Source organism: Sphaerodactylus townsendi, linkage group LG10 (genome assembly GCF_021028975.2).
Source record: "Sphaerodactylus townsendi isolate TG3544 linkage group LG10, MPM_Stown_v2.3, whole genome shotgun sequence".
In the NCBI taxonomy this organism is placed as follows: Eukaryota; Metazoa; Chordata; class Lepidosauria; order Squamata; family Sphaerodactylidae; genus Sphaerodactylus; species Sphaerodactylus townsendi.
This window is the reverse complement of record NC_059434.1, coordinates 30,546,758-30,566,259: the sequence shown is the minus strand read 5'-3', so window position 1 is coordinate 30,566,259 and position 19,502 is coordinate 30,546,758. Positions and strand designations below refer to the sequence as shown.

Here is a 19,502-nt window from a genome sequence, read left to right as displayed (position 1 = left end):
TGTTACGGATGCCTTTCCCTCATCCACCCGCTCACTGTGCAGCAGATCCCACAATCTTTGCAGTTTATGAGAGGGGGCAAAGAGTGACCTTTCCCCCTACTTTGAAAGGAAGGCTAAAGAGATGGTCCAGTGTTATTCTTTGCTTTGGGCTTTTTTCCTCCACCCCCCATTTCTCCCGCTCCACTTCTGTTCTCCCAGATGATCAGAAGGGTTTTAAAAAACTTTATTTCAACATCAAGCATTTGTACTATATTAGATCTATTGAAATAATGATAGATCTAATACAGGAATATTGAAATATCAAGGAATATTGAAATAACAAGCCTCTCTCTCCTCCAGCAGCAGCAGCAGCAGCAGCAGCAGCAGCAGCAGCAGCAGCAGCAGCAGCAGCAGCAGCAGCAGCAGCAGCAGCAGCAGCAGGAGGAGGAGGAGGAGGAGGAGGAGGAGGAGGAGGAGGAGGGTGTGTGTGTAGCGGGATAGAGAATATCATTTCTAGGACACAGTCCAGGGAATTGCTTTGCCTCTTTCATTTGGAGGGGGGATTATTTTTGGAAATGGCTACAATATCAATGTAACTGCATAACAGCAATATTGATAAAACAGCAATTTAAAGGGCTTTATCAGAGACAGAAAATCTCGTGACAATGCCTTTAAGAGTGAGTTGATGGGCAGAGTTAAAAGAAAAAGCAGATCTGCGGCAGGCAGTGGAGTGCCTTCTTATATGTAAACAGAGAAGCATGAGAAGGCCCCACAACAACCCCACTGTGCAGAAAAGAGCCCCGAAGTAAGTGTTCCATACGTAAAGGGCCTGGAAACATTTTGGGCTGATCGTGACTATTTGCTATTATAATACAATGGAGAGCGAGAATTAACTTCAACAATATTTAAATAGTGGGGTTCCTGCTGGCTTTAAACTATTTGTCTTGTATCTACACACAAGTTCAGAGATGAGAAAGATGGCATCTTCCTTGTGCTGACTCTGTTCCAGTTCCACAGAAAACACAACATTGGCCCAGCCACATTGATACATTCTGCTTCCTACGTGGTCAGATCCAGTCAGCCTTTTCAATCAGTTTCCTCTTTACTCCAGCTAGTCTAAGGAGGGTTCATGATCCCCACCATAACCTTCCTGGTGGTCAAATGGGATTCCCTATACCCTTTTACAGCAATGTGAATGGTGGCTGGGTCCAACTTAATGAATGCAAATGTAGCTCTGAGAAGACTTGCCTCAGCAGATGTGAGATGGTGGTTCTGGTGGTGCCTACTGCTTGCCTGTTCTTGCTGGGTCTTCTTGGACTATGGATCAACCCTGCCCCCATGTCCCCCTGAGAGGACTAAACTGTTTGATTTTAAACACCTGGTAGGACAGACGAACTTGTTCATGCTATTTTATATTTAAATAGGGCCCTTAGTTAGTATTAGTTAGATTATTAGACAGAGATCTGAAACCTGGGTGGACATTGTGCTGGTGTACTAACACTGCATGAAGCAAATGCTCTGGAATGTATAGCAACCCATTGTAGGCCTAATTTCAACGTGATTGTGACCATGCACAACATTGTACAAATAAAGTCTTCTTGCCACATGTGAGTGGAGATGCTTATATGGGTCACTCCTGCCCCAGTTTTGTTTACTTCTAGTTGGCCATGGCACAGAGCCACAGGAGAACGCTACTGCTCCGAACAAACAACAGGAATTCATACGTGCTGTAACGCAAAGGAATAAAGGGTTCTCTGGATAATTTATTCAGCACTTCAATGAGTTACTCATGTCTATGTTGCAGTGCAGCCACTTTAACACAAATTATTTCCAAAGCAGATAACAGTATTAAAAGCTTATGCTGTAAACTTTCCGGTTTTAACAGGCTGGTAGATTTCCAGTTTTAACAGGCTCTGGATGAGACTTTTACAGCAAAAACCTATGTAGGTAATAGTTTGCTAATACGAAAGAGAGGATCAAAACTTTGAGACCAACAAGAACAACTGTGGCAAATATTAACTGTGGGTGATACTAAGCAGCAAAAATCACTCAGCCAATTCTTTCTTATTTGTAATATCTTAATACTGACTTACTGGTTTCAAGGACATGATTAAATTTTGCAGAACTGTGCCCAATACAGTAAGAATTAAGCTATTTTAATATGTCTAAATAGTTTACCTTGCAAAAATGTATCCAACTGCATGCTTCAATTATTAAGTGTTAGTTATTAGCACATCTAATCTCTAAATTAAATTAACCTCTCAGTTTCCTGCTTGTGAAGGCCATTCAGAAGACATGCAGTATTTCACACTCAGTAGATTCTATTACCTTTAACTTCGTAGAATTTTTCTCTTGTCTGTATGACAGTTTGGAAAGGAGAGGGGGTGAATGGGTATTGGAAGACTTGGAAGATGTAGAGACACATTCAGAGAGAAAGACTTTGTCTGAGTGAAGTGGAGGGCTAGAAGCAAGGCATTCACCAGAAGTGGAAGGTGCTTGCATCCCAATTGGAAGTGAAGCTGGCTTAAACATTTAAAAAAAGACAACAGTAATTGTGTGGAGTAGCAATTATAGTGGAAGAGACAATGCTCAAAGAAGATGCACCACTGTTAATAAGAGGAAAGCCCTTCTCAACTACAGGGTTTAGTAGGATGCTAGGACAAGGCTTTGATTTATTTACTATAATTCTATCCAGTCTTTCTTTCCCAGAAATAAGGGCAGCATACATAAGATTTTCATGAAGTTTGCCATCCAGAGACTGATCAGACCCAGACTGGCTCAGTTTTCAGCAAGCTGGCTGCATTGTGTGCCTTCAGATTGTGCTAGACCAAGTATAATAATCCTAAAGGCGTTTCATACGGCCAAAAAGCAGCTGGCAACGATGGCGTCGTGAATGCGGCGCATCCCAAAAAAAAGCGTTCACACAGACGAAGGCGGGGCCTGCGAGCGTCATCTTAGGCCCGCCAGAAATAATGACCGATTACGCCATGCCGGAAACGCTTCGCGAGAGCGGCGTCTCGCTTTGATGTTAGCCGCCCTGCGCACTAAACGATGCGAGGCCCGGCGCTACGTACATTTTGGCGACACGGCTCCGTGGCGGCTGTTGTTAGCATGCGAGTGCTTGGCGTCGATGCGTCACATAGGGGAAAAAAAGAAGTGGTTTTTAAAAAGCGTTTTCACGAATACACCGTCTTCAGCGCCCGGTTTAAGCGTTTTACGCCATGGCGGTAGCGACTGCTTTTACCTCATGCCCCAGCTTGTTCACGAGCGGTATCCATCTGGCCGCTTCTTTTTCCGTTCGCGGCGGCGTCATATTATTTTGCCGATCGCGAGAAAGCGGCCTAACACAGTGGTGTCCAACTCTGGCCCTCCAGATGTTCATGGGGTAAGATTCCCACCAGCCCCTGCCAGCAAGCTGGATGACCAGAGTTGGACACCCTTGTGTTAGATGATTGTGAGAAGCACAAAGTTAGATCCTCTGTGCTCAGGAAGACACTTCATCTCCTTTCTTGAACAGCAGCCCCCACCTTTTTCCTGTGGCTGCTTTTAACCCCCAGCCCCCCAATTTAAGTTAGTGTATGAGAAAAATAAAAAAGTCTCTGCAGCAAACCAGCAAACTTAGGCAAGCTCAAAAAGGTTAAACTGGTTAGACTGCTGTTCTTCTCTACAAGACTTAAAACTAAAGAGAACCAGTGTCCATGGAGATGGTTTTGAAAACCATCACAAATCCAGTTACATCTGCACAAATCTATGTGTGAAAGATGCAAATCTATCAGACGTTACTGAATGACTCAATCTCAGCTTTCTTCTGAGCCAATTGTAAGAGGCCTCAAGTAATAAGACATTTACTATGAGCACTGAAGACAGCTGGTAGTGTGCTCAATAATTATGGAAACTGGCCCTGATCAAAAGCATTATGCATCAAACACTGGCTTTCTGCATCTCAAATACAGTTAATTTAATTCCAAGTTACGTACCTTGCAGGATTACTTACTTCTATATTTTATGTATAGGTAGAACAGAAAGCAACAACAACAATTTCAGTGGGGAGTCTGACCAGGGATTGTGCCTTAGAAACAGTGGAATTTAAACTAGCCATATATAAATAAACTGGTGCTATTTGGGAATAACTTACTGCAAGGTCTCTTGAAGTTAGATTTGAATGTTTTCCATCAAAGGCATATAAGAAAAACCCAAAGATGGTTTTGTATTCCTGATAATAGTGATGGCTAATGGCAGCTAGAAGCTCTAGGAAGAAGGAATATTTATCTAATAAGAGTAACATGTAGCTCAAAATAATTGTTCCTAACACTAAAAGAGAGGGCTTGAAATAAGAGAGGGTTTGTATGTTAGCATGCATTTGCTATTCCTGAAAATTCTAATTCTGAGGTAGACACATGCAGAAACTCATACAAGAGAAAGATTAGACCTGGATTAATTATGTACATTTTTAGGAATTTATCTTAGGAATCTTAAATACCTCTTTTTTAGTGTCTGATGAACTCTCCCATTCATAAGATATCACAGACTGTTTCTTAATTGTTTCTGGTGACTCTAACTTGTCATGGCTTGGCTCCTCCTCTATGTGTAGCCTTGCCAGTTGTTCTGTTACATCAGGGGCACGTCTGTAGAATCCTGAATCTTTACACTTTGACTGCCCCCCTTGAATTATTGACAGCAGCTCTTCACAGATTTCCTCTTCCTGTTCATCCATCTCTGTCAGTATTCTGAATACTGGGTCTTCCTCAGAGAGAACAAGAGCAGTGCCTGCTACTTCATGCATTTCTGCAGTTGCATCTGTAAGACTTTTCCTTTCCTTGACAGTGGGGGATCCTCTTATCTTTCCGAAACTGCTATATTTGCCTTCATTCAGGTTTGTGCCATTAGATACAGGCTTCTGTGTTCTGTCATGATACTGGGTGGCAGTAGGCAGCGATTTACAGATAGATGAAGAAAATGGCACAAATGAAGCAGGAGATTCAGGTAAAGAATGGGAGGTCTTTGGTGAGGAAACTGGAACAAAATGGCCATGTTTTACTTGAGGAGTGATACTATCTATGAGCCTTGGTGCATTCTGAGAACCTGCTAATGCTAGTGAGTTGAGTTCCTCTAAATCAGGAAGAAAGCTGTGAGGAAAAGGTGGAGGAGAAGGAGTACTTGAAGGTGAAAGGCCAAGTGTTAGTGACCGCTCAGTGGTGATAGCCTGAAGAGTCCCTTTGTTAGGATCTGGACAAGGAGAGGACCGATACCTGACAGGAGGGGATGATGCTTTGGTATCCAACTTGAGGAATAAGGGAAAGCATAGGAATGAAAACAATGGGAAAAAAACATTGGCTAATGTATGGCAGCTAATATAAAGTTCAATGTCATATCCTATTCATAGGATATTATTTCATTGAGCATAAACTTCTCAAATCATTAGCACATGAATCAGAGGAACAGAAAGAAGCATATCTGAAAAGTGAAACTGTATCAGGTTCCTGACTAGGGCTTAAATGTCAAACACCAAGACATCTGAATCACTGAGTTCATAAGGTGAATTTGATCCATGAGAGGAATGTTCTTTACGGTCCTTTAGTAAGCCTATGACTAATAGCCCAGATGTGATTACCAGAACTTCCTAAGCCACAGCTATTATTTTGAGAGTAGAGCTGAGCTATGCAAATGAGAAAAGGCAGTTCAGATTGGACTACCTTTAAATATTAATGAAAATTAACCCAACTGGGCAATCGCAGGTTGTGTTAAGTTTAAGCCATTCCAGTCTCTTAACCCAAAGACCTTACAGAAACATCTTACATACAGTTGCACACTTTCACGAAGGCCTCTACAGCTAAACAATGTGTCTTGTAAATTAAAATTCACAGCAGCTTGACAAATAAATTACATGTTGTTTAAAGATACACAGCATTCAAATCCTCCTTAATGTAAACTATAAGACAATCATTGTAAACATGGAGCTATACCACACAGCCATTTATTTTCAGTATTATTACTGGCTGAATAATATTGCAATATGAAATATTGATTGAAGTTTCCTTCTGGTAAAATAAATGTCCTTGTGCAATAACGGCAGAGGTGGAATTCATACGTGTATCGCATCGGTGGATATCCACTGCGTCAATAAATACTGAAAATGTAGTTTATGTTGTTATTAATTCTCAACATTAAACCTTCATTTGAAAAGAAATTCGAGTATTTTTAGAATGACTGAAATACATTTCAAGTTGAATATTTATGCAGCCCTAATAATAAATACTCTTATTTCACTACTCTGGTTGTACTTTTTCTGGCAGAATGATGAACAAGTTGCTCTATAATGTTTTCATCTTAGGATATTGTCACCTTCACAACAGAAAAAAGTGTCCCCAAGGTACAATCACTTAACACTTATAGCTTGTTTTCTGTAAACAAAAATGGACTCAGGGTTAACACACAGACACACACACATATATGCATTTTGCCATTGGGGTAGCTATCCGTTCAACTTACTGGGGTAGAAAATATCTCGGAAGTTAAGAAAATTTGAATCCAAAGAACTATTTTAAAGTGTCTGGAGAGATACAGCCCTTTATGATGAACAAAAAACCCTTCCAAACAACCTGGAGAAAGTTTACCTCAACTCAGAGAGAGGGAGATTTGAGGGGACGAAAAACACCAAAATGTTAGGACTTGTTAATTTCAGATGTTTTAATATGTTTTTCTTTAAAATCTATGAAAGCTTATTGTCTAACATCTTAGGTTCAAACCATAGTTTAAACCATTAAAATATATATGTAGCTTTGTAAAGGAACCATAGTTATTCACTATGCAAAGGGGAGGGTGAAATCTATGCAAAAGAAACATTCTACTGCTACCATACCACCTTGGCATAGTGGGGTGGGAGTGCTTATTCACAGGTATCCCTGCCCACATGTCAGCGTAAAGGGTGATGCTGGCGTTGCAGAGATGGGGAGCCCATTCTCTGGCAATAGCCAGGTGTACTTACAAGGACCTTCCAGGAATTTTTTTTCTTTCTGTTCTCATGCTCTCAGCTTACTTGCCATAGCAGCACATTTTCAGCACCGCAGCCAAAGAAGAAAGTGTCCTCAACATGATACAGTAGCCCTTCTGAATGGATACTTATTTCCAGCCACAAAAGAACCCCTGACAACATTGCCTCCCCTGATTATCTTAACCCAGACACTCCCTTCTGTAACTAACTTCTCCTGACCACCTTACAGTGCACTCTATTGTTTCTCAAACAATCCATCCGGACACCTCTCAGAGATTATCCTAGCACCTCCCAAAGGTTGTCCTGACACCCCCCAAAGGTTGTTCTTCACCCTATAAATATCCTGCCCTCCGAAGGGCTAATCGCCCAGTGCCACTGACACCTTTCTGTCTTTGTCACTGTGCCCAATGCGTTGCCCCATGGAACCAGACGCTGGCCATTTGGTTCTGAACCCAGGATCTTCTTAATGTCACGATCAGGTCGTATTACCTGTAGGTATATATCCATACCCCTTTCTATTCCAAATCTATTTTCCAATCTATTTATATCTTAGGAATTCTGTGTGTGTGTTTATTGCATTAAATCATTTGCGTGTGAACCTCTTACCCCTACAATAAAGATTGTCAAATTTGCATTATATTCCTCTCTGGATTTCCTTCCAAGAGCTGATCTTTGTATACATTGGTATTAAAGATTCCCTACCCAACCTCTATCAATATTAATGAGACACTACAGCTGTATCCTGGATAACACTACCTAATGTCAAAAGTGTGTTTTCAAGCTTTAGATGCCTTTAGTACTATGAAACACAAGGATTTGGGCTACCACAAACAAAAAAAGTTTTGTGGGACTTTTTGTATGCCAAGATAAATTGGAATTCAACTTGGAGTAGAAAAAAATACCCCAAATGCAAAATAAAACTGACTCGAAAGTGATAGTCCAAAATTTAAAATCGAGTACAGCGACTAATTCCACTAACTAAAATTAGATAAATTCAGTTAAATTAAAATCTAATTAAAATTCATGAATGTAGGAGAACAACTCTGGAGCCATCCATCTGCAGAGAGGTGGTACTCAACCATAGGGGACAGATGATAACATTAGAGCAGGCCTCAGTGAAATACTTGGTGGAACAGCTCCATTTTACAGGCCCTGTGGAACACCATAAGGTCTCGCAGGGCTCTGATCTCCTCTGGGAGGCTGTTCCACCAAGTCGGGGCCAGAACCAAAAAAGCCCTGGCCCATGTTGAGGCCAATCGAACCTCGGGTGGGCCAGGGATTGTTAAAAGTCCTTTTGATCCAGATCTTAATGTCTGCTGGGGGTTATAATGGAAGAGGTGATCATGCAAATATCTCACGCATATGAGATCTACATTCAGAGCCTTTCAAAGCAAACAGTGGTAGTGTACCTTCTGTCAGAAAAGGGGTAGGGACAACAGAAAGAGAAAATGGGGCCTTGTGGCATATTTAGGGCATGTCTGACCCTAAAAGATGCCACCGATAATATTTTCAGTGCTCCAAACTTATACAGAAATTGAAAATGCAGAGCTCAGCTATCATCTGACATACTTATTGGACATGGAGTAAGAAGCAAGAAAGGAAGTATTTTGCAGAATTTGAAGCTACACTATTAAAGCATTTTCAGTTAGGATCATTTTATAGATCCATATGAAAAGATTATACACTCGTACCATACAATGTATGGATGAAGGCACAACATACTGAAGGAGTTTTTTGGGGAAGAGTTTATTCCCCCTTCACTGTCAGACATTTAATGCAGGAAACATTCATCTATTGTTTAATACTTGCTATCACACACAAGCTAATTCAACCTAGTGAAACCATCATATTTAAAAATGTCATCGGAGAAACTATAGCTTGTAGCTTTCCTCATACAATTTGCTAGTGGCACTGTTTAGTAATAACATGCCCACATACATGCCTAAATACCTATGTAGATAAATGCCAAGAAATTTTGGAAAGTAAGCATGGTAAACGGTCGTGTGATAAAAGCATGAACATTCAAAAACAAACAGTGCTGCTGCACTTCTTATTATATATTGGAGTGCAGCAGAAGGCAGGATGTTGACTGTAATCCAATCCTAGAGCATCAACTTATTTGGATAAACCATGAGGGTTTCTTACCAATGGAAAAAACTCTCTAAAACTGGTGATGATGAGCAAACACATTTCTTATTTTACTTTTCTATGACAACAAATTCTGGACCTGATGAAAAGGGGGAAAAACCTTCCTTACCTTAGCTGAACCTAAATGGTGTATTCTGTCACTGGAATAACTCTGGGGTATTGGAGGAACAGGGTAATCATCTGCCCCTTTGGCTGGGTTCTTTTTGACGGTTTCCACGTAGGACACAGGAAAGATGCCCTGCCTGTTGGTTCCTGGTAATTTGCCTTCATACCAGTTCTGATCAACCCGTCTGAGGAGAATTACTTTGTCTCCCTGCAAAGCATTATCAAAATTTCTTCACTGTTGACAAATGCTAATTCTGTCCACGATGCAACATTTTAGCACAAATGTTATCCCTTGTGAAAGTGAGAGATTATGTAGTGGCTAATGGTGAACAACTCTGATCCAGGAAGCCTCAAGTTCAAGTCGTGTTTCAGCTATGATCTCATTGAGTTGATTTAGGCAAGCCACTAAACTGTTAGCTTTGCCTTGCAATAATACTGGCCCACATTGAATTGTTTTAAAGCAGAGGTCCCCCACCTTTATGAGGCTGTGGACACTTTTGGAATTTTGAGAGCGTGTGGCCAGAGTCCCACCAAAATGGCTGCCACAGGAAGCACAACCAAATACAATGCCTCGTTCCTCCCTTTGGAAAAGGGGGATACAAAGACACACAGGAAAGTCCAGAGAAAGGAAGGGAAAAAGAGAAAGGAGGATAAAAAGAAGGATATCCTAAAGAGGTAACTAGAGCCACACGCCTTGATGCTTACTAGTCCTCCTGGTCTTCCAGTGGATGCTACTGCTATTGCACCATGGAAACTCCCTTTTATTTAAATGGGCAGCCGAAGACAGCCCTGCCTTACAAAGATCCCATTAACTTTCAAAGCTTTGCAGCCATCGGGGAAAGCACTGATGGGTGCATGGTGCCCATAGACACCACGGTAAGGAACTCTGGTTTTAAAGATTACTGAGACAACATACGTTATGTGCTTTGAAAACAAAAAATACGCTCTACAAAGATGTTACTGCTCAATAAAATTTGGCTATTTCTCATCTTTTACTTGGTTTGCTATTAATTTCTTATTCAGACATCCAACTGGCAATAAATGGGTGCTGAAACCTGAAAAGAAGTAGCTGGTTTTGTTAAGTAACTAAAAGCAGACATATTTTAGAAAGCAGTGAAATTGAGAATAATGGATTCAAATCAAGCCCTTGAGCACCTGTGAACTGAGCACTTGTGAATTCCCAGTACGGTCTCACAACTTATGTCTGATTTAAAGTCCTCATGGTGTCCCAGACATGACCTGATAACTTTGTAATGTCTAATTAGGCCCTCAAAGCTTCTGGGTGAAATGTACTGCCATACAAATAGCAGGAATTAAAGGTGAGTGGCTTGAACCATATATAATTTACTATAGTATTTCTTTATCTCTTTCCACTTGAAGTATCAGTGGAGTGGTGCACCACTTACATTCATTGCGTCAGATAATTTTGGTTTTCAGTAAAAAAAACTCACACAGGAAAGAGACTGTTAGCAATTACCTTTCTCAGTGACAGTTCCACATTTGTATCTGCGTTGAAATTATATTTGGCAACAGCTTCTCCAATCTCTCCAATGTGTGCAGGGGGTGGTGGCCTTGCTGGCTGTGCTTTTTCAGGGGGGGTGAGTTTCTGAAGGGAGAACAGCCTTAATCAACTCAACTCAGCAACCTTTATTGGCGCAGTACAGCCTTAATCAGTTCATGTAACACATGCAAACTAATATGAAAGGGAAAATTCTCCAAAGTACATACCTCAACATATGAAATAGGAAATATTCCAACTCTTCCGTAGTGCTCGCCTTCATACCAGTTTTGATCCACTTTCCTGAGGATATAGACAGTGTCTCCTTTCTTGAAGGATAATTCCCTGAAACAAGCACCCTTAGTCAGCTGGAGGCTGAGATTTTTATAACACCTGAGTAATCCATATGTAGCTGCCTTTATTTAATATCACAAATGGCTGTAATCCTTCCTTTGCATTTGGGATCATCACACCTGCTACATACAACTAATTTGTGAGGGAACAGGAACCTTTGAAACAAAACTCATATTTTGAATCCAGTCCAACACTGATTAAAACATGCACTGAAAAACAAAGGGTTTTTCCTGCATTTGTATGCCACATTAATAGATTTCTACACAGGTACACAAATAGCTAAGGAAGTCTGAAAAGCGTTATGCATGAAAATAGTCTTTGAAATTCTCTCTGAATAGTGAACAACAAAAACCTTCACTGTGAAAACCAACTTTTAAAAAAAGATTTCATGTAATTTATTATTTTTTAATTTATTATTCCTCATGTGTCTCTGAATGGACCTATGAGCTATTTGGTAATTAAATACTGTGGGCATTAATTTCCAATGACATTATTGAGTATTTGTATACCACAGCAAAACAAAATTGGGATGCAATAAAACAGTGGGTCAAATATATCAAAACCAGAGATGTATGTATTTGTACTGATTAAAGACAACATATATGGAATCTTCCTCCTATAAAAATGTAGATAGAATAAAAGATTATTTCCTTCCCTGCCCCCCAAATGAATGGCCACTAATACTTACTTAGAAGTTTGAGCCTTAAAATCATATACTGCTTTAGCTGGCAGTCTCTGAAAACGAAGAAAAGAAATTAGTTCACACAAAATTAATTTTTTAACCATTTTTTAAAACAAAAATCTGGAAGTAAACAGAGGGTTCTTTTTCTCTTACTTTTTTCTTTATTTAAGCAACTAAGCAAGAAACCTTATTTCTACATTAATTTATTAAAACATATATAGCTCACCAAATCTATGCCAAAGCACTACAGAACAACTAAGAAAGACCTCTCCATTGCTTTAAGCATTTAGAGACAAGAAAGTCAGGTTCAGGTAAAACTAGCTTTTGAAGGGTGTGGGAGTCCAATTTGATTTGTAATATCTCTTAGACAAATAAGTTTTCAAGGAATATATTCTTCATCCTCAGTTGGCAAATATTTATACACATAGATGAGTATGGAATAAGGAACTCGCCAATAGTATAGACCAATAATATTTCACAGTCTTTTGTCCCTAACGTTTACTAATTTTCTAAATGTTCCCATCCATCCATCCATCCATCCATCCATCCATCCATCCATCCATCCATCCATCCATCCATCCATCCATCCATCCATCCATCCATCCATCCATCCATCCATCCATCCATCCATCCATCCATCCATCCATCCATCCATCCATCCATCCATCCATCCATCCATCCATCCATCCATCCATCCATCCATCCATCCATCCATCCATCCATCCATCCATCCATCCATCCATCCATCCATCCATCCATCCATCCATCCATCCATCCATCCATCCATATCTCTGCTTGAGGACAATCCTTCATGTATTGCATAAATTAGTATGTAGTCTTGGAAAGCACTTGATTTTGGGGGGAGACATAATTTCAAAAGGTTTTCCAAAGACATGCTCTCCACATGGAATGGTGACAGGCATTAGGAACAGGAAGCGCAGGTTCAAATCTCCAAAATCCAACTGTCTTGCCTTGTACTACTGAAATGAATTGAGGATGTGCTGGAACATATGAAAACTGTACCTGCTTGGGTAGCTCAGACTCTTCCATATTCCCTTCCCCACCTGCTCTCTGAATTCCAATTCCACTGTTTTTACCAGGAAAATACCTACTTGAAACATCTGAGCTGACAAATCACCATTTTATAAATTCCTCGTAAATGTCTTGACGGACTGTTTCAAAGACGCTCTTGTGGCTTCAAATGCTTGCGCATGATACATTTTCCATTTAACTACCTCTCTCTCTGGAGTTCCTCTTCTTTCCTTTGGAGTACATCGACCCACATCAGTGAAAGCAGAAGAATAGTTCCCAGGAGATCCCTGGTTTACTGAAAATAAAACGCCATTTTGTGAAAGTTTGCTTAATTAAAAGTAAAGCTATTGGGCTTTATTTGAAGGGATGCTACGACTACAGCATACGCAAGACATAAGCATGAGGCGGAAAAAAAAAAGGTCCAGAAGCCAAGATGGAACTGTAGAAAATGACTACTGCTAATATGATTTGGTTTCAAACTGAATATGTATAATTAAAGAGCAAAACAGGACAACACATCTTCCCTAAATCTAATGTATACAGCAGTGATTTGGGCAACTACAGCCACAGACATATGATACAGTGAAGATGCAAAGGAAACTAAAATAATTGCCGTGAATCACAAAAATATTAAGCATGTAACTTCATGCAGGGGGATGTGTCAAAAGCATGCCACAATGACAAAATGATGAACCAGGCATTTTTCAGGAGTATCCATTAATATGCATTCCTTTCTTATGGAACCAAAAACTTCAAGCCCTGGTACTGTTAAAAAGGTATCCTGTATTCTGAAACACGCATATGAATGGGATAACAGTTGCAAATGTCCTATGAATGCAATCCTGATCATGCTTATTGGATACTACTGCAGCTTACTTCTGAGTAAACATACTGGGATTCTGCTGCTTATTCATTATTAGGACAAAAATATCTATCTGAAGAACAAAATGTAGTACTTAAAAAAATTCTGAAAAAGAAAGCAAGTGTGTGCTTCCAGACAGCAGAAATCCTAGACATTAAATAAAATAGCCATCTTTCCCCAAGACTTTCAAGCAACTATTCCCACTTATATTGTTCCAGGAAATGTAACATGATTTGGGACAGGCATAGGCCAATGGCCAATTTGTGGTGATACTACTGAATTCATATCACTCCTGGATTCATATTTCATTGCAGAAATCAAATCTGAAGAACCAATCTGTATGAGCTAACAATCTGTGATCTCTGGGACCCCTAGAAGGCTCGATACAAGATGAGTGTATTGTACAAACCTCATCCCTGCGTGGGAAACTAAAGGACTGCCAGAAACTATTGACCACATGCACTATCTTGCCTTAAGTACTTGCGGCATAGGGGGTACCGTTTGAGTTGAATGTCTCAGAGTAGCATTCTGAGCCATTCTTATTGGGTATTTTGCATTCAGACCAAGTTCTAATTTGAAAATAAAGTATATTGAATAAAATGTAAAGAAACAGGGCAGTCACACCTGCAATCTATGCATATATTACATAAAATAGGATTGCTACATAAGACTCACCTTTTCTTTGTCCTTTGAAATTTGTTCCCTGTATTTCATTGGAGGCATTTTAAAATCAGTAAAAGAGAACTAGTTTTGCCTCCATTAGAAATATATAACAATGAACATTTTACCTAATGGTCTAATCACAAAAATATTTCAGGGAGGAGAACCAAACATATTTTTCTAGCTCAGTTGAATACTATTTTCTAAAAATCACCAGGACTGATTAAAGGAGAGAGAAATTTCTCTAGTTGTTCAATGCTATTGTTTAATGATACAGCATTATAAATGATTGCATGTTTTATTGTGAAAGGTTTTCCCTGATAGCAAACCTCACATATTCCTCATTATCTCTAAATATGCAAATTAAGTCCTTGGCAGTAGTTTCCCCCCACAAATGTGTGACCTGAATATCTATTATGAGTCTCATCTTTTGGTGTTATGCTATTAACACTTAACAAAGGTTAAATAGTTCCCTTTTTTGATGGCCTGAGGATTAAATTTAGGAATAAAATGCTTCACTTTTATTTATTTTTGTTTCTCATCACTGACCCTCCTGCTCTTCTGTGACATCTTATACAATGGACACTTAATTGGTGGCCTCTATAAATACACCATATAAATATAATGCTAATGAACTGAAAGCAAAAGGGGATAAGGATGTATGACTCAGATCACAAGCACAAAGAGAAAAAAGAGGAAATCCACCTTGGAAACCAAGTACACTATCGTTTTCTTGGCTGCTGTTGTTCGTGGGATCCATGTCTTGGTAACAGGCACTAAGAGGTAATCTTCCACATTCATTCTGGTATAATGGACAATGAATAGCACCATCTTGAGGCAGTGGGTGAAAAGGCTCATGAATAGGGCTCTTTCTTAGAGCTTTAAGGGAGGAATTCCTTTCAGGAATGTCTGGAAGCAGCTCAGAAATAAGTCTGTGCAATATACTGTTATCGGGTAGACTTCCCCTCCTTTTTTCCGCTTTGATTTGGTCACAGATATCTTTAAGAGCAGAGTCCAGGGCTTCAAAGACCGAAGATCTGCATTTAGTCTTTTCAGCCTTCTTTTGGGGGACTGTGGTTTTTTTCCTCCGGAAAGGCACTGGGCTGACTAGGAAGGCTAACTTAGAGAGGCCAGGGTCAGGGTCTAGTCTTCTAGGGTCTTCGGGAGTCGTTTCCTGTTTAGCCCTTTCATGCTTCAGCATTGTAGTGAAGCGTGTGTAGGATGCTGGGCATCTCCCCTTGCAGGAGCTGATTAGATGTTTGTGATGGTGATGATGGTGGTGGTGGTGGTGATGGTGGCGGCCTGATCCATAAAAACTTTCAGAAGACGTAAAGGAAAAGTGATCAAAATCACTTTCGCTACAAAAAGAGGATCCTTCTATCTGTATGAAGTCACTGAGGTCAGAGACCACTCCATCTTGGTCGCTATCTGAATATTCCAAATGGGATCTTTGTGGTTCCTCACTGGTCACTTCAATATGAATTGGCACCAGAGTTTTAGATTTGCAGTTCTGTTGTACCTGAGCAGCATGCCTACTTTGATTTTCCTCCTCTAGCAAGGACTCAATAGAAAACCGTCTCTTTGAGCACAGACTGTTTCTGGGAGGTTCAAGGAGGTTTACTGCTGATAATGCTTCCTCACCTAAATTTGGCATTGATTTGGACTTCTGAATTAGTTTTTCAAATTCAGATATTCTATTGGGCACCATATCTCTGGGCACTTCCTCAGCAGAGGATTCTTTCCAGCCCTGCCAAAGGGCTCTGTGTTGCTCTTTTTCATACTGCAATACTCTGGACTTTACAGAACAAATCACCTCAGAATTGAGCAAGTCTTTACGATTGATACGGTGCATTCTTTTATACATTTTGAGGAACCCAGGGGCATCGTGTGCTGATCGATGACGGGCTCTTGATGTATCAGAACCTCGGTTTTCAGAATACGGGGAGGCCCAGGTAAGTAAGGACTCATCTTTGGAATCCTCCTCACATAACAGAGATACCATGCTTTCAGACTTATTCTGAGGGTCAGGAAAGTTACAGAGATCATCTGCTAGCAGGTCATCACAGCTACGAGATTTGCGCTTGGGAGAGGAAGTTTCTTCTGTGCTGCTCCACACTTCTGCATTTTGGCGTGCCATTTGCCAGCCGTTTTTGTAGGCGATTGCCCTTCTTGAGTCATTTGGGACAGCTAAGCGCTGCCCATAAGCTCTACTACAGCAATCTGATTCATTTGAGGTGCTATGGTTGGGCACTGAGCAACTGGAAAGGGATGAATATGGGTTGCTAATATCCCCACCTTTATAATCCACAGAGCAGCATGGTAAAAAAAGAAATATTTGCCAGAAATTAACAGATTCAAAAAGATAGGAAAAAAATAATCAGCACATGACAGAAAGAACAAAGAGAAGGAAGTAGTTATTAGTCCTAAGAAAGCATTCTGCACTAATAAAACATATACATTACCAAAGTGCAGAAGATGAAATACAGATAGTGCTATCTAACCACTTATTAGACTTTTCAAGATAATTTGAACATCCTGAAGGTATGCCAACATTATCAGCTACTTAAACATTCTTTAAATTACATGGGAGGCCAACAGGACACCTCTTTCCGGCAAATCTGCCGCATACTGATTAGGACCGTCTCATTTCTCACCTAGTGATAATCCAGGGATGACCAAAGCTGATAAGTCTAATCACATTTTCCATACATAAATCAGTAGCAATAATTAAGGCAATGTAGAGCACTTATTATTTTAAAACCTTTCCCCTTAACCACTTTAAGTGGTTGTTTCCTACCAAAGCTGAAGTTCCTTAATATACATGATTAAGGTGTACTTGAAAGCATCCTTATTCTGAGAAGGTTTGAACTTAGGTGCAGACCCTATTCTAAAAGGCACAGAATTGTAGAGGACCATTCAGGAATTTGAAGATATCAAGGGTAGTAGCATTATTTGTAGTAAGATATTCTAACTGAAAATTTAAACAAATAATTATCTAAACAACAATATTAAACAACATCAGATTGTGATATTTTCAGTCTTTTTGAAATGAACATGGCTGTTGCATAAATAAGCACAAAGCAAGGTGTATATATTCAAACAAGATAACTGATAAATCCCCACATATGATTTCATTAGACACTTCAAGCCATTCAAGGCCCTGTCATACGATATCATAGTGACAACCTACTGGCAACACGGATGGGAAAATCCAGTTACAATTACAACGGCGATAAAGCTGGTCAGGATTAAACTATAATCATAAGGACATTAATTAAGAGTTTAATACAAAATAGCAATCGCTGCTTTGGACTTCAATGACAAAATTATCACAAACGGGATAATGTGCAGTTGAAAAAGCTGGTGTACAAACCACACAGTGTAAAGAAAACTGCAAAACATGAAATTCTGATGTAGGAAGAAAACAACAATTAAGGTCCTTTTGACTAGGAACTTAACCCTGACTAGCTTTATCACAGTTGTAATTGTAATATATTACAGTGGGATGACTACCAATTTCTTCTGACTAGGTCAGGATCAAGAGGGGATTAAACTGACCAGATTACCATGTCACTGACCTTACCCTTGGAGTATGGTTCCTGTGAAACATATTATAGTAGCAGAATGTCAACTTTACCAAGACTTTCTGACTGTGGAAGTTTCTGTTCTTGTTCCAGATTCTATCCTTATTTTTTTTAATTAGAGGATTACAGGGATAATTTGGGGGGTCCTGAAGAGGGAGAAATTGCTGGAGAACTAGAAACTGATCAAGATAATCCATTGAGCCTCATTTGCAGAGTCTTACTCGCAGAGCTAAGGTCTGGTGCATATGCCCCTCCTGCTATGAAATGCCTACTGCTCTGATAAGAAGCTGAGTAGGAGCTGAGAAGAAGGACAACCTCATAATGGCTGCACCAACCCACTGCGTGGGGAGGCAAGAATCACATAAAAGCCTCCCTGCTGCCAGAAAACTCCCATTGGGCTTACACTAATGAAAAGGTGGCATATGTCCAAAGCCCTGGCCACCAGTGCAAAAGGAGCGATGACCAGTTGAAGCTGATTAGCAATGGCTCCTTCCCCAGCCACGCCCCCACTATACTGGCAGCAGGGAAGCAGAGAGCCAGGCACAGCATTCAGTACTGTGTTCCACTGCTATGGAGGACCACAGTGGCCATCTGCTGGCAGATCTGCTCCTCTGCAAGGGCCAGTGGCGTATCTAGGGGGGTGAAGGTGGGGGTCTCGAGCCCCAGGTGCCACTTCTGGGGGACACATTTTGTGGCTGTGCCCCACCTCCAACTGTGCCCTGGTTGGGGACTCCCCATTTGGGAGTGCAGTTGAAAGCCAGTGAGAGGCTTTCTCCATGTGGTGGTGGTGAAGAGGGCTAGCTAGGCTCTCCCTGCCCCCATCTCCACGTGGACATGGGAGCAGCAAGGGCCTGAAGCTTAGACCTAGATCCAAGCCTGACCTCAGCTGAGCTGAGACTGAAGCTGGCTGCTCTCTATCCCTCTAACTTTATACTGTTAGCTTTGCCCCCCAAGCTTCACCTGACCAGAGGTGAAGATTGAGGGGCAGAGCCAACAGTATAAAGCTAGGGGCTCCAGAGCAGCTGGCTTTAGTCCGAGCAAGGCTGGGGCCAGGCTTGGATCCAGCTGTAAGCCTGCAGTTTAGAGCTTGATCCAAGCCTGGCCCCAGCCAAGCTTGAACAGGCCCTTGCTGATCCCCCTCCAAGTGGAGAGGGGTGCAGGGAGAGCTGGCTGACCCCTGTTCACAAACACCATGTGGCGATTGCTAATGTGGGCATGTCCTGCTCACCCGCTTTAAACTGCAACGTGCCCAGTGGGTAAAGGGCACAGCTGAAGCAGAGGTGCAACACCCAGGCTTGCCCCCATGCATTGTTTTAGGCAGATACATCCCTGGCCAGGGTAAATGGTCCATGGTGGGAAAATCTGCTGATGTCACCCTGTGCTGCTTCCAGTGGCGTATTCAGCTCTCCACTGAATGGAGCTGTAAGCTGTGGTGAGATTCAGCAGGTTCGCATCACTTCGGCAGAACCAGTTGTTAAAATGGTGCTTGTAAATAACCAGTTGTTAAATTCATTGAATCCCAACATTGGAACCGGTTGTTAAATTATTTGAATCCCACCACTGGCTGTAAGTAGTTCCAGCACAATTGTCCTGTGTTAGCAGCACAA

The 19,502-nt window shown here is 40.9% G+C and overlaps 1 protein-coding gene across 35 annotated transcripts in view; it reads right to left on the bottom strand.

The window, feature by feature from the left end:
- Positions 1-19,502, bottom strand: part of SORBS2 (sorbin and SH3 domain containing 2) — a 289,570-nt gene that overhangs the window by 10,474 nt on the left and 259,594 nt on the right. For 22 of the 35 annotated variants that reach the window (XM_048509745.1, XM_048509753.1, XM_048509750.1 and 19 more), the window contains 8 exons: positions 15,017-16,606; positions 12,993-13,084; positions 11,764-11,810; positions 10,952-11,066; positions 10,701-10,829; positions 9,228-9,431; positions 4,460-5,260; positions 2,308-2,502 (listed from right to left, as the gene is read on the bottom strand). In XM_048509745.1, coding sequence (XP_048365702.1) covers positions 2,308-2,502; positions 4,460-5,260; positions 9,228-9,431; positions 10,701-10,829; positions 10,952-11,066; positions 11,764-11,810; positions 12,993-13,084; positions 15,017-16,606 — 3,173 coding nt within the window. The other 13 variants (XM_048509759.1, XM_048509761.1, XM_048509764.1 and 10 more) reach the window with 6 other exon arrangements.